Below are 12816 nucleotides of genomic sequence, written 5' to 3'. Positions count from 1 at the left end.
GTTTTGAAACACTCGAAACAGCATGACTGCATGATTGAAACTTTTACGTAATCTCATCAAACATGTCGGCTGTGATATCAATTCAGGTTAAAGGCAAAGAAAAGGTGAAAATGTGCCAAAGAAAATACAAATATAACACACATTAAGCAGTACAACGAAACTGAGGGGGATCAGGTGAGAAAAATAGTCATCAGTTGATGACTGATGAGGTGAAGGTCTAGTGGTTAAGTGTTGGGCTACAAACCAGAGGATAATCGGTTCCGAACCCAACCAGACCGGAATATCACTATGGGCTCCTGGCAAGGTCCTCAATCCTCTACTTGCTCCTGGTGTGTAGTAAACATTTTGTGTGAATGGGTGAATGTGAGGCGTAATTATAAAGTGCTTTGAGCTTCTGATAGAAATGGAAAATAGCTATGTAAATGCAGTCTTATCATAAAAAAAACCCTCCAGAATGCATATCTGGACATCAAAACCCCAAAATTTTCTGGTGGCCTTGAGTGGCCCACAGACCCTCTGCTGCTAGCTACAGGCCTGAGATTTTAATTAGTGTTGAATGAAGTAAAAGCTGTAGAAAAGCCGTTTCCTTAAAATGTGTTTATCCTGAAGTATTTAAATAATATGCAGGTTAACGTCTTTCTATAATATGATGCTGCTTTAGAAAAGAGCAGCTTTAGTTAGTGAGTGAAATATCACCTTATTCAGCAGGACAGACCAGAACAATTTGCTGGTTTCTTCTGTGTCTCCACCTTGTTTTACTTTAAATCCAAGGACGCCATCACACAAAAGCGTTTTTATAAAAAGGGAGATGATGAACAGCTTCTGATTTGGCTGTGGAAAAAAAAATTCAGTCAGATTTCTTTCTTTTTTTTTTTCTTTTTTTTGCTTTCATCCCTGAGAGTAGCGAGAGCATGAAAGAAAAAAAAGAGAAAATGACATAACAATAATTGACACAGAGGTGGAAAAGACAAGCAAAGTCCTCCATGTGGAATATTTCCCATCCCATACCGGCTTCATCGTTCAAGTCACCCCCCCCCCCCCCCCCTCTCTCTCTCTAGCACTCCCCTTCTCAGCTGCTCTTCCTCCCCTCTTTCCGTGGATGGTTGAGCTCCTCTCCCTTTCTCTCTCTCTCTCTCTCTCTCTCTCTCTCACAGTCTGGTGGAGCCGCACACAAGGATTAGAGGGTTGCTGTGAGTGTCTGCTCAAAGACCGAAAGAGAAGAAGGAGGAAAGAGGGATTTCTTTTTCTTTAAACAAAAAAAAGAAATACCAGTTTTTAGAAAACGTAGTCTTGCTGTTGTGGATGAGTGAGGTCATTTGAGTTTCCCTGCACAGGCTCTATCTCTCATCTCATGCACGCCGAGGCGGCACCCCACAGCTGAGCCTCACCTGGACAGATTGGCCAAAGGACTGTGTAGCCTGGACCTCACCTCGGGGAGCCATGTGAGCGGCGCCCCCCCATCCCCTGCTACCCACTTCACACGACACATATCCTCCTCACAATCTGGAGCCTCCGGTTTCTAGGTTTGAGTGGATCCCTGCGTGCAGGCAGGGGCACCCCAGGCTCAGCGCACCCCGGCGGGAGAAGCACTGCTCGGGGTGCGAGTGCCCCCTGGTCTGGAGGCCAGTCGGCAGTGCTCCAGCGCCATGGATTACCTGTTTGGGATTGTAGTGGTGCTGTGCGGGGTGGCACAGCCCACGAAAGGAGTTGAGCCCAAATACAACGTACCCAGGCTAAAGCTGTCCTACAAGGGTAAGCCAGCGCTCTGTCCTACACTCACTGCGGCGCAAACCTCCAGGACATATCTGACCACTGTGGTTCCTCCTGCTGCTTTTTTCTCTTTCATTGAATTCGGCTCATAAGTAGATTGGTTCCATATGCAGTGGAAAGGCTCCTGCTTGAAGTTAAATGTATACATTGGCCCCTGTACCAATTTTCCCCTTGTGCCCGTACTGTAGGGGCCCTTCCACCCCCAGCAAAAAAGAAAGAAGTCCTTAAAACATTGGGGTGTTGGATGACCTGCAGCCTTTCTTTCCCGACTTCTCCTCCTCTCTCACACCCTACACTAAATCAGGCTCTTTGTAATAGCAGACTTTTCATCTCAGGCTAGAAATAACTGGCAACATTTTTGGCATATTTTTGGAAGCTTTTTTTTTTTTCGCCTTTTTGTCCCCCCTTTTCCATAAAAGAGACGATTCTGGTTCTTTGTCCTAAAACATGACCAAAAAACATAGGATTCAGATTGTGGTCCTGCAATTCTTTATTTATTTGCCGTAAAACATGCCCTCTGAAAATTTATGAACGGCTTGATTTGCTGTTACTCTGCAGTTAAAAACAGTCCTCCCCCCATTAGCTGTCACCCAAAGCTTTGATGGCAACGATCATTTCAGTTGATTTTTGAATTCAATTTCTGTCCGACCGATGCAATTACTGTCTTTGGCCGAGACGTTTTGTACAACTTATGTTGTCGATTCTGTTGATGGAGTGAACGTTGTGATTTTGGTATTGTACATTTTCCTTTATGACTCTTCTATGGAATCTTGTTTATCAAATAATGGGGGGGGGGGGATATTCCAGGAGCAAATATTCTCATGTACATTGGTTAATTCTATATAATAAGAAAATTATATTTGAAATAAATTTTGACAGTTTGTCAATATTGGCAGAAAAACTATTAAGTGTATATTGTGTTTAATATTTAAATTGCGTATATTTTTTGTTAATTGCTAAATTTGCCCCATGGCAAACTTGGTGTTGTTGTTTGTGGAATTATTTTTCGAAAGCGTGTGAATTTGTCTCCTAAATATTACAGGTTTGTTCTCAGAGTGTGAATACATCACAAGAATGATGTTTTTTGCGATATTGTGAACGTTAAATGGTCTGCATTTATATTGCGCATTTTTATCTGAATCAGACGCTCAGAGTGCTTTACAATGATGCCTCACATTCACTCATTCATACACACACTGATGTCAGGGTGCTGCCAAATAAGGTGCTCCCTACACACCGGGAGCAACTCAGGCAGGGATTAAGGACCTTGCCCAAGGGCGCTTACTGATTGTCTGGTCTGGCGGTTTGAACCGGGGATCCTGTGGTCTCAAGCCTAATGCTTAACTGCTTTACCATCATCTCCCAAATTGTATCCACTATTGTGACACCAAAACAAAGATGTTTTAGTGAAAGACAAACAATGTTGTAGTGTACTCATTTATGCAATTTATTTATTTATTTTTAATAACAAAACAAAAAAATCGGATGGTAGTGTAAGCTAGCAGATTCATGGTTAGCATACAGCTACATGCTAACGTCTTGTCTGTCTCTCTCGGGTCAACAAATCGTGCATTTCAGTTACGGAAAACAGCCCAATCATTCTAGATGTGTCTCAGTGAGCGATAGCTTGGCTGATGTCAGGGGAACTTCTTTCTAATCCTAGGGTGCACTAGTCCTAGTATTAAGGAGAGCACGTTGAAGTTGTTTTTACATTTATGGTAGGCTATATGCTAAAGTGTGACAATTAATTAAAAAAAATGTAATTATGGTGAATTACCATTATTTGTTGATTTTCAATTCTACAGATTTATAGACAATAGCACAATTAAAGGTGAATAATAGTGTATGTCAACAGACTCATGTTTTAAACAAAACTGGATCTGGTTAATAAGCTATTTGAAAGTATTGCGTTTGTAAGCTTTAAAATCAGTTTGGGGTTGTAATATACACCATCAAATAATATAACGAGGTTAGGACCAGTGGACCCTAGGACTAGTGGACCCTAGGACCAGAGGACCCTAGGACTAGTGGACCCTAGGACCAGAGGACCCTAGGACTAGTGGACCCTAGGACCAGTGGACCCAAGGACCAGAGGACCCTAGGACTAGTGGACCCTTGGACCAGTGGACCCTAGGGCCAGAGAACCCTAGGACTAGTGGACCCTAGGACCAGAGGACCCCAGGACTAGTGGACCCTTGGACCAGAAGACCCTAGGACCAGAGGACCCTAGGAGTAGTGGACCCTTGGACCAGAAGACCCTAGGACTAGTGGACCCTAGGACCAGAGGACCCTAGAAGTAGTGGACCCTTGGACCAGAAGACCCTAGGACTAGTGGACCCTAGGACCAGAGGACCCCAGGACTAGTGGACCTTTGGACCAGAAGACCCTAGGACTAGTAGACCCTAGGACCAGAGGACCCTAGGAGTAGTGGACCCTTGGACCAGAGGACCCTAGGACTAGTGTACCCTAGAACCAGTGGACCCTAGGACTCGTGGATCCTCCCCAATGTTAGCAGTGGCTACTGGGTCTCAAATGCTTTCTCGTTTAAAATGTGCAACCAGCAATTGTGTGGAATTGACTTTATCAAAAAGTTGTTGCAGTGCTACAGAAAACCTGACTTGAACTTAGCTGTGACAAATCACTGTGTTTATTCCATGAGCTCCATCATGTTTAGTCACAAAAAAAGTCTAGCCTCCGGGCATGATGGGAAATGCCTTCCTAACTTTAGACAGTCATCTGTGTATATTTCAGAATGCAAATGTAATTGTCTCCTGTCCCGTTTTGTGAAGGACTTCACTCTTCAGTCTGATATGACAGCGTGTCACTGACAACAGTGCCAGACAAGTAAAATGTCAACGACCGTCAAAGCCGCCATCGTGTGCATGAGTGACGGATGTGTATCCTACAAAGTGGCCCAATCGAGGCAGTTTGTCTTGCCACGAGCAGCGTGTTGTGATATACTCGTATGCACTCCTGCCGACGTGCAGTCATTTTTCCCCCGTTCTGAAACGTGTATCAAAGTCTCCTCGTTTATGTGCGCACGTGTGAATGTTCTTGCCACGTCTTGTTACGAGGACTCAACACCCTCTCTTGTGATTTCCTTTCTTTAAACTGTAAGTGGTGCCACGGCGTGTCAGTGTGAGTATGTGTGTGTGCGCGCTTTTTTTCCCCTTCTCAAGCAAATGTGTCAACTCTTTCGTGCACCCATATAATTAGACACCTGGGTTCGTGCGTGCATTTGCGCACGTCCGCGTGAGCTGGCATGTTGTTGTGTGCATCCAGGAGTTCTCTGCAGGAAATATTTGAAGAAGCATGTTTATAATTATGTAAATGTGTTATATAATTATGATCACAAACTGCTGCTGTTGTTCATATAAAGATTAGCGACATTTCTTTTAAAAAAAACCTGGAAATTACTTTCAGAAATAATAAATCCAGTTATTCTGAATTATGATTTCAAGATCTTTCAAATGTCCATGCGTTGAATAAATGGCACTTTTCTGTTTGTGCACATTGACTTTTCGTAGACTTTTCTATGGTGTGAATGATCATGTTGTAGCATATTGTGCATGTCGGGGTTTTGTGCAACGTCTGCATTTGTGTCTCGGCTCTAAAGGGGCCCACAGGTGGCTGTGTTGATGCCTGTCAGGGGACGGTTCTCTGTTGACAGCCACTCACAGGGAAGACGGGAGGGACGGGTAGTGGGGAGTGACAGATCCACTTTAATGAAGGCAGAGCTGGCAGACGCACCGCAGATGACACAGATGGAACGCAGGCTGATTAAGTGTCACCCGTCTCTTCTTCCCAGCATAGTAATTAAGTCACATAAAAGACAAGGAGCAATCCTCCTGAGAAGGACAGTCAGACAAGTGCTGAGCAAAAGAGTGGGCGGGGCTATCGAGTGCGACCATCCCACGAGCACAAACTAAAGAGCGAGAGCTTAATTGGAACATGCTAACAGTTGCTCCTTAACATATTTTTCATTCATTCACTTTTCCAAAGTATTTATATACTCTGGCGCCGGCTCACAAGTCAAACTCTTCGCTGCCATTTCCTGAAGGTACAGCGGAGTTTTTGGCTCAATCAGCTGATGTTAATTTTGTTTTGTTCATTTGCCACTTCCTGTTCCAGTAAGCGGTTTATTCTGTAGATGGTTCAATGCAGTTTCCTGCTTCGTGGAGGATTTTACTCACTTCATCATTCAGTTTTTCCATTCATCATTCATTGCCACTTCCTGTTCTGTGGAGCAGCTCATTCCTTTTGTGCTACTTCCTGTTCTGAGGTGCAGTGCATTCTGTTCATCACTCATGCCACGCTCCTGCTCCTCCTGTTTATCATTCATTGCTACTTCCTGCTCTTGGAACAGTTTATGCAATTCATGCTAGTTCCTGCTTAGAGGAGCTGCACATTCCGTTCATCACTCATTGCTCATTACAGCAGTTTATTCCATTCATGGTACTTCCTGCTCTGAGGTGCATTGCATTCTGTTTATCATTCATTCTGAGTTCATAGCTATCCTGCTCTTGGAGCTGTTTATTATGGTTCATGCTGCTTCCTGCTCTGAAGAGCAGTTTATTCAATTCATGCTACTTCCTGCTCTGAGGTGCAGTTCTTTTTGTTCATCATTCAAACCAACTTACTGCTCCTTGGATGAATTCATTTTTTTCATCACCCATTGCTACCCCCTACTCTTTACAGCAGTTTATTCTGTTCATGCTACTTCCTGTTCTGAAAAACTGTGTATTCTGTTGAGCATTCATTTCTACTTCCTGTTCTTGGAGCAGTTTATTCCATTTCATGCAACTTCCAGCTCTGAGGAGCAGTGAATTCGGTCATCATTCACTGCTGAATTCTGTTCATCATTCACTGCTGCTTCCTGCTCTTAAAGTTTATGTTCTTGCTAGTTCCTGTTATGATGTACAGTTCATTCCCTTAATCATTCTGTCACAGTTCCTGCTCCTTGGAGGACTTTATTCCATTTGTTATTCATCACTACTTCCTGCTCATGGAGCATGCACTTTATTCTGTTCATGCTACTTCCTCCTCTGTTCACAATTCATACCATTCAACATTGTTTTTTGCAACTTCCAGGTCTTCGGAGCAGTTCATGCAGTTAATTTAATTTGTCTTTTATTAGAACTTCCTGTTCCTTGGAGCATTTCTTTGAATTAATCTTTCACTGCAACTTCCTTCTTCCATGAGAATTTCATACCAATCATCACTTATTGCATCACCCAGTGTAGCTTCAAGCTCTTCAGAGCAGTTCATGCTGTTCATTATTCATTGTGACTCCTTAGTCCTCAGAGCAGTATATTCCATTCCTCATTCAGTGTAACTTCCAGTTCCTTGGGTTATTTCATTGAATTCATCATACACTGTGACTTCCTGCTTCCCTCAGCAGTTTATACCATTCCTGGTTCAATGCAACTTCCTGATCCTTGGATCAGTTTATTCCATTCATTGTTCAGTGGAAATTCTTCCATCAAAGAGTAGTTCATTCATTCATTTGTCAATGCATTTTCCTGGTTTTTGGACCATTTATTGTTCATTGCTACTTCCTGCTTCAAAGAGCAGTTAATTTCAATCTTCTTCATTGCAACTTCTTGCTTTGGGAAGCAGGGTCATTCATGCACTGTTCTGGCTTGTATCTTTAAAAAGCTGTCTTCACTTAGTATGTCAGTGACTCAGTGATTGGACAGGAAGTTGAAGGCTCTGAGTTAGTTTACTGGTTGAAACGCTGTGTAAATAAATGGAGCTGTACAGCTGAATCTTTGACAGTGAAAACTCTGAAGCTTTCGTTAGTTCTTTGAGATTCATTCAGCCGTGAACGATACGTGACAAACACCTTGTGATTTGGGGCCCCTAAACATCAAACACATGAGCAGGCTCCAGGCTCCTACAGAATCATTCTTAATGAGCACTGACGACGCACCTCCAGGGACACGCGTCGTCTTCTGGAAGGGACATTGGAGTGGGTGCAGAGCAAAGAGAGGTGGATGGGCTGATGAATGGAGGCAGGTAGATAAAATGACCCCTCGTGGGATGCATAGTGCACCGAGTGCAGAGTAAATGATTTCCCCGTGAGGTCAGTTAGACATTCAGAGCAAAAGATCTGGCTTCATGAGCACAGAACGCTGATCACAAGAGTTAATGATTTTTCTCTTTTCCTTCAGACTAAAATAGCTCTTCCTGTCCTTGTTTTATTCAAGAAGAGAGAAAGGCAAATTGTGAAACTCGAGGCCAAGTTAAAATAGGTGTTTCATAAATATATCCAGATATTTTTTGATTTACATTTTGGAAACACAGTTTTTTTTTAAAAATCATTATGTAATCCGTGTCGAGCTGCAGCGGTACAAAAAACACGTGATGACACAAGATAACTCACTCCTTTGGATCGACGCATATGAGCACAGAGCACATTACTGAACACAATCTCACTGTGTAAGACCAAGAGCCATCAGGAGAAACACTGACCCCTAAAGGTCAATTGATGCACATACTTTATCGTTTTACAACATTTTGAGTCATTTTCTGAAGTAAATGTTTCATTTGCTGTTTTGAAACTGTGAATTATTTCATACAGCCATTGGTTCCTTTCATGTTTCAAGTATTTTGAAGTGTTAGCGAAAACAATTTATTTAATGACTTTGAGCATTTTGAAACAGTACCATTTTTGAACCAGTTGTTATATTTTTAGTGATTTTAAATGCCAGTCATTTTCTCAGGTCATTGCTTTGTTTGGTATTTCTAGCATTTTTGGAAAAGCACATAATTTTTTTCAAGCAGCTGATTCATTCATCGAGTTCAGAATTTTGAAACAGCAATCATTTTCTGAAGCCAAAGTTTCTTTTTTTTTTTTTTCCAGTAACATTTTGGAACAATGAAACATTTTCTGAAACAGTTGGCTCATGTCTCATACCTTTTCCTTTCAAAATTGTTAACTATGCCCTGAAACAGTTAATTTATTTGGTATTTTGAAATGATATTATTTTCTGAAACACTGGCTCATTGAATTTTTAGAGCTTTGTGAAACAGTGAATTATTTTCAGAAGTCGTTGGTTGGTTGTTTTTTTTTTTACCATATCAAAGCAGCAGATCATTTTCTGAAGCAATTGATTCATTTAGTGTTTCGGGCCGCTCAAAAAAATGAACTATGAACTAAACCAGTTGTTGCAGTATTTCAAGCATTTTGAAGCAGCAACAAACTGTCTAAAACTGTTGTGGCATTTGCCATTTTTAAACAGTAATAATTGCTAAATCCATTTGTTGTTTTGGAAGAGTGAATCATTTTCTGATGCAGTTGGTTCATTTAGATTTTGAATCCTTTCCAAATAGTTAACTATGATCTGAAATTTTTAATTGATTTGGTATTTGCGGCATATGACTGTCACTGCATGTCACTGGCTCATTTGAATTTGGAGCATGATGAAATGTTGAATAATTTTCTGAAGCCACTGCTTCCTTTTGTTTTTGAAGCCTTGTGAAATGGTGAATCATTTTCTAAAGCCGTTCATTCATCTGGTTTGTGAAAAATTGTGAAATGTTGACTAATTTACTGAAGCTGGTGGTTCATTTGGTTTTTGGAACATTGTGAAATGGTGAATCTTTCTGAAACTATTGGTTTATTTAGGCAGTGCATGTCAAAAGAGTAAATCATTTGCTTAAGCAATTGTTTTATTTCATGCATTGCAATCATTTTGAAATGGTATCATTTTTCTGTAGCTATTTTGGCGTTTAATATTTTGAGTATTTTAAATAGCAATCATTTGGCTGAAGCCGTTCGTTGATTTGTTCTTTCTTACATTCTGAAACAGTGATCATTTTCTGAAACACTTAGTATATTTGGATCAAAGTTTCAAAAAGTCTCGTTTTGAGCCTAAAAGCCTCCTCTGGATATACATGGATCAGTGCAAGTGAGAACCTTAAAACACCACCATCTGGCTGATCACTGTGCGCGCCATGTGACCTCCTCACTACCCCCCACGTTGACTCGATGGGTTGAAATGAGGAGAAATCGAAAAGCAAGAATGAAACAGGGAGTCTGGGTTTGGCTTGTCAGCCTCCCTAACCGACAGTTGGTGTGCAACCGCAGCGAACGCAGCCTGGACCCTGGCCCTGTGTGGGCGTGTCTAGCTGCGAATACACTTACTGAATGTTTGTGCGTGTCTGCTGCTTTGTTAATGCATTACTCTACATGAGAGTGAGCGCCTAATGAAATCTCTCTCTCTCTATCTGTTCATCCTGCGGGCTGCCACAGCGGATGTAGATAATTATAAGGTGTTCTCTCAACTTTGGAGACGTCTGCCTCGGCCTCCCTCTTTCTCATCGTTCGTTTTTTTCCCCCCTCCTGCGGCTCGGTTTCTTCTCAGTTCACCACAACGCCGCAGACCTTAAATACAGTCTTCAAGCAGGGCTGTGGGTGTGCATTTGTATTTTGTATTTAATTAATTTATTTATTTTTATCTTTGCTTGTCTCCGTCTCTTTGATTGCGGCTCACTGCATACATATCTTTTGGCTATCCTCATTTTCAACCCAGACTCATTGGACACACACACACACACACACACACACACACACACACACACACACACACACACACACACACATGGCTGCATTCCAATACTGTAAGCCAGAGTTTTGCATGGACCATATTTTTTCAACTGTTGTTCGGAATTTCTTGCATGTTGTTGTGCTGATGTTCCCGAGCGCCATGTTTTTGCAAATTCCCACCGTTCTCAAACACAAATTGAGTTATACTAATACAAAGTGTGTACCCTAACATGATTTATCTAACTGCAGCTTTAATTTTGCACACTAATTCTGGGACAGTGTGATTTTTGTTTTCCAACTCTGGATTTCGTGCTGTTAAATACTGTTTCATGTCTTTCTTGTGTTAAGGTTTAAGCTAATTGCAAGCGTAATTAGCGTATCTGAGTTAGCTAGCCAGTATCTCTGCCAGTTTAAGCAAGGCAATTAATAATTAGACTGCAGAAGTAATTAGAATGTCTTATTAACACACTTTGTAAATCAAATAAAAAATAGACTTTAAATTGTCTGTGGAAGTGACAACAGTTTGTGATGAAACAGTATTCTATCAGCTAAAAGAGAATGACAGTGCATTCCTCGAACAAAGCCTAAAACACCTCTTTTATCTATCTATCTATCTATCTATCTATCTATCTATCTATCTATCTATCTATCTATCTATCTATCTATCTATCTATCTATCTATCTATCTATCTATCTATCTATCTATCTATCTATCTATCTATCTATCTATCTATCTATCTATCTATCTATCTATCTATCTATCTATCTATCTATCTATCTATCTATCTATCTATCTATCTATCTATCTATCTATCTATCTATCTATCTATCTATCTATCTATCTATCTATCATCTTTATAGCTAGCTCGCTAGCTAGTAAGCTTGCTGATCTTTGTTAGCTAGCCAATGTCTCTGCCAGTTTAAGCAAGGTTAATTTTAAACTCCTAGAGATGTTTAAACCTCAGGAAATGTTGTTGAATCGAAATATGATCTTGATAAATGTAAATGAGTAAAATGTATGACCACTTTTCACCTTCAAAAATACATAATTTATTTTAGGTGTTCTCCTGAAAGGAAACTGGGTTTTATATATATATATATATATATATATATATATATATATATATATATATATATATATATTTTTTTTTTTTTTCCCCAATATTTCTTTCATTCATTTAAAAGAAAAACAGAAAATCAGAAATGAATATATTACAAGACATTGAATGAAAATGAGCAGACGGAAGAACAAGTCTTATATTTTCTGCACCTTTGTACAATACAGTCTTTCAATTTTAAGCATCATTATTCAGCATTATTTAACAGATTATATTTTTTGACTTTGTCACATACCACTGACGTATTTCATAATTTTAGGCATTATTTAAAAGATTACATTTTTAACAGGTTACATTTTAGACTTAAAACATTTTAGACATTATTAACAGATTAGACTTTGTCACAACCCACTGACTTATTTCATAGTTTCATACTTACTTAATACATCTAGTTTAATACGTTTTTTAAATAATTTAAGCGACCTTGATTCTTTGATTTCTTTGGTGAGGTTGTTCCATAATTTTACACCATTCACTGCAATACTCCGTTCCTTTACTTTGGTTCTGAATCTTGGTTTTTTAAAGACTTCTATTCCTTTCAAATTATAACTACTTACTCTTTTTTCAAACATATTTTGAATGTTTATTGGTAAGGTATTTTTATTAGCTTGGTGCATTGTTTGTAATATTTTCAAATCAACTAAATCATGAAATTTAAGTACCCTATACTTAATGAATAATGGATTAGATGGATCTCTAAAACGACTATTGCTAATCATTTTTAAAGCTCTTTTCTGCAGAATAAATAATGGTTGTGTATAAGTTTTACATGTTGATCCCCAGATTTCTACACAATAAGTTAAATATGGGACAATCAATGAATTGTACAATGTTAATAAACCATAACTATTCAACGAAAATTTTACTTTATCAAAACAGCAATGGCTTTCGCTATTTTTCCTTTTGTGTAATTTATGTGTGACTTCCATGTAAGATCTTCATCAATCATGACTCCTAGAAATTTTGTTTCTTTATTTAACAGGGTTCTAGAATTTTATTATTGAATGACTATTTGCAACTGATTTTCTTTTTATTTAAAGAGGAACTGTGCAACTCTGGTCAGTTTTTCACCGTTTCATTGTTTTTTTGTTTGTTTGTTTTTTACAGTTTGCAAGTGCAGCAGCAAGAATGCTGGGTCTGCATCCACTTTGCACACTTCTTTATCTTTCAGCTCTTGCTGTTCAAAGAAAATCCGATTGAGGCTGACCCATGTGTGACCCCAAAGGTGGTTTTCTGCTACAAGCCACTTGTTGATTGGGGGGAGAGAGCCCCTATTCTGCTGAAAACAAGCCTATTAGCACTTGTAGTTACTTCCAAACTGTAAAATCAAAGTAAAAATGTTGCATAGTTCCTCTTTAACAGTGAACTTAATTGTAG

General features: G+C 39.8%; 1 protein-coding gene across 1 annotated transcript in view; it reads left to right on the top strand.

The window, feature by feature from the left end:
• The first annotated feature begins 1177 nt into the window (after nucleotides 1-1177).
• Nucleotides 1178-12816, top strand: part of LOC117503909 (semaphorin-3aa-like) — a 53122-nt gene continuing 41483 nt past the window's right edge. Inside the window, 1 exon segment of the mRNA XM_034163194.1 lies at nucleotides 1178-1752. Within this exon segment, the coding sequence (XP_034019085.1) occupies nucleotides 1647-1752 (106 nt within the window). The 5' untranslated portion in view covers nucleotides 1178-1646.

This window comes from Thalassophryne amazonica, chromosome 22 (genome assembly GCF_902500255.1).
Source record: "Thalassophryne amazonica chromosome 22, fThaAma1.1, whole genome shotgun sequence".
In the NCBI taxonomy this organism is placed as follows: Eukaryota; Metazoa; Chordata; class Actinopteri; order Batrachoidiformes; family Batrachoididae; genus Thalassophryne; species Thalassophryne amazonica.
This window is presented reverse-complemented; position numbering and strand designations above follow the sequence as displayed.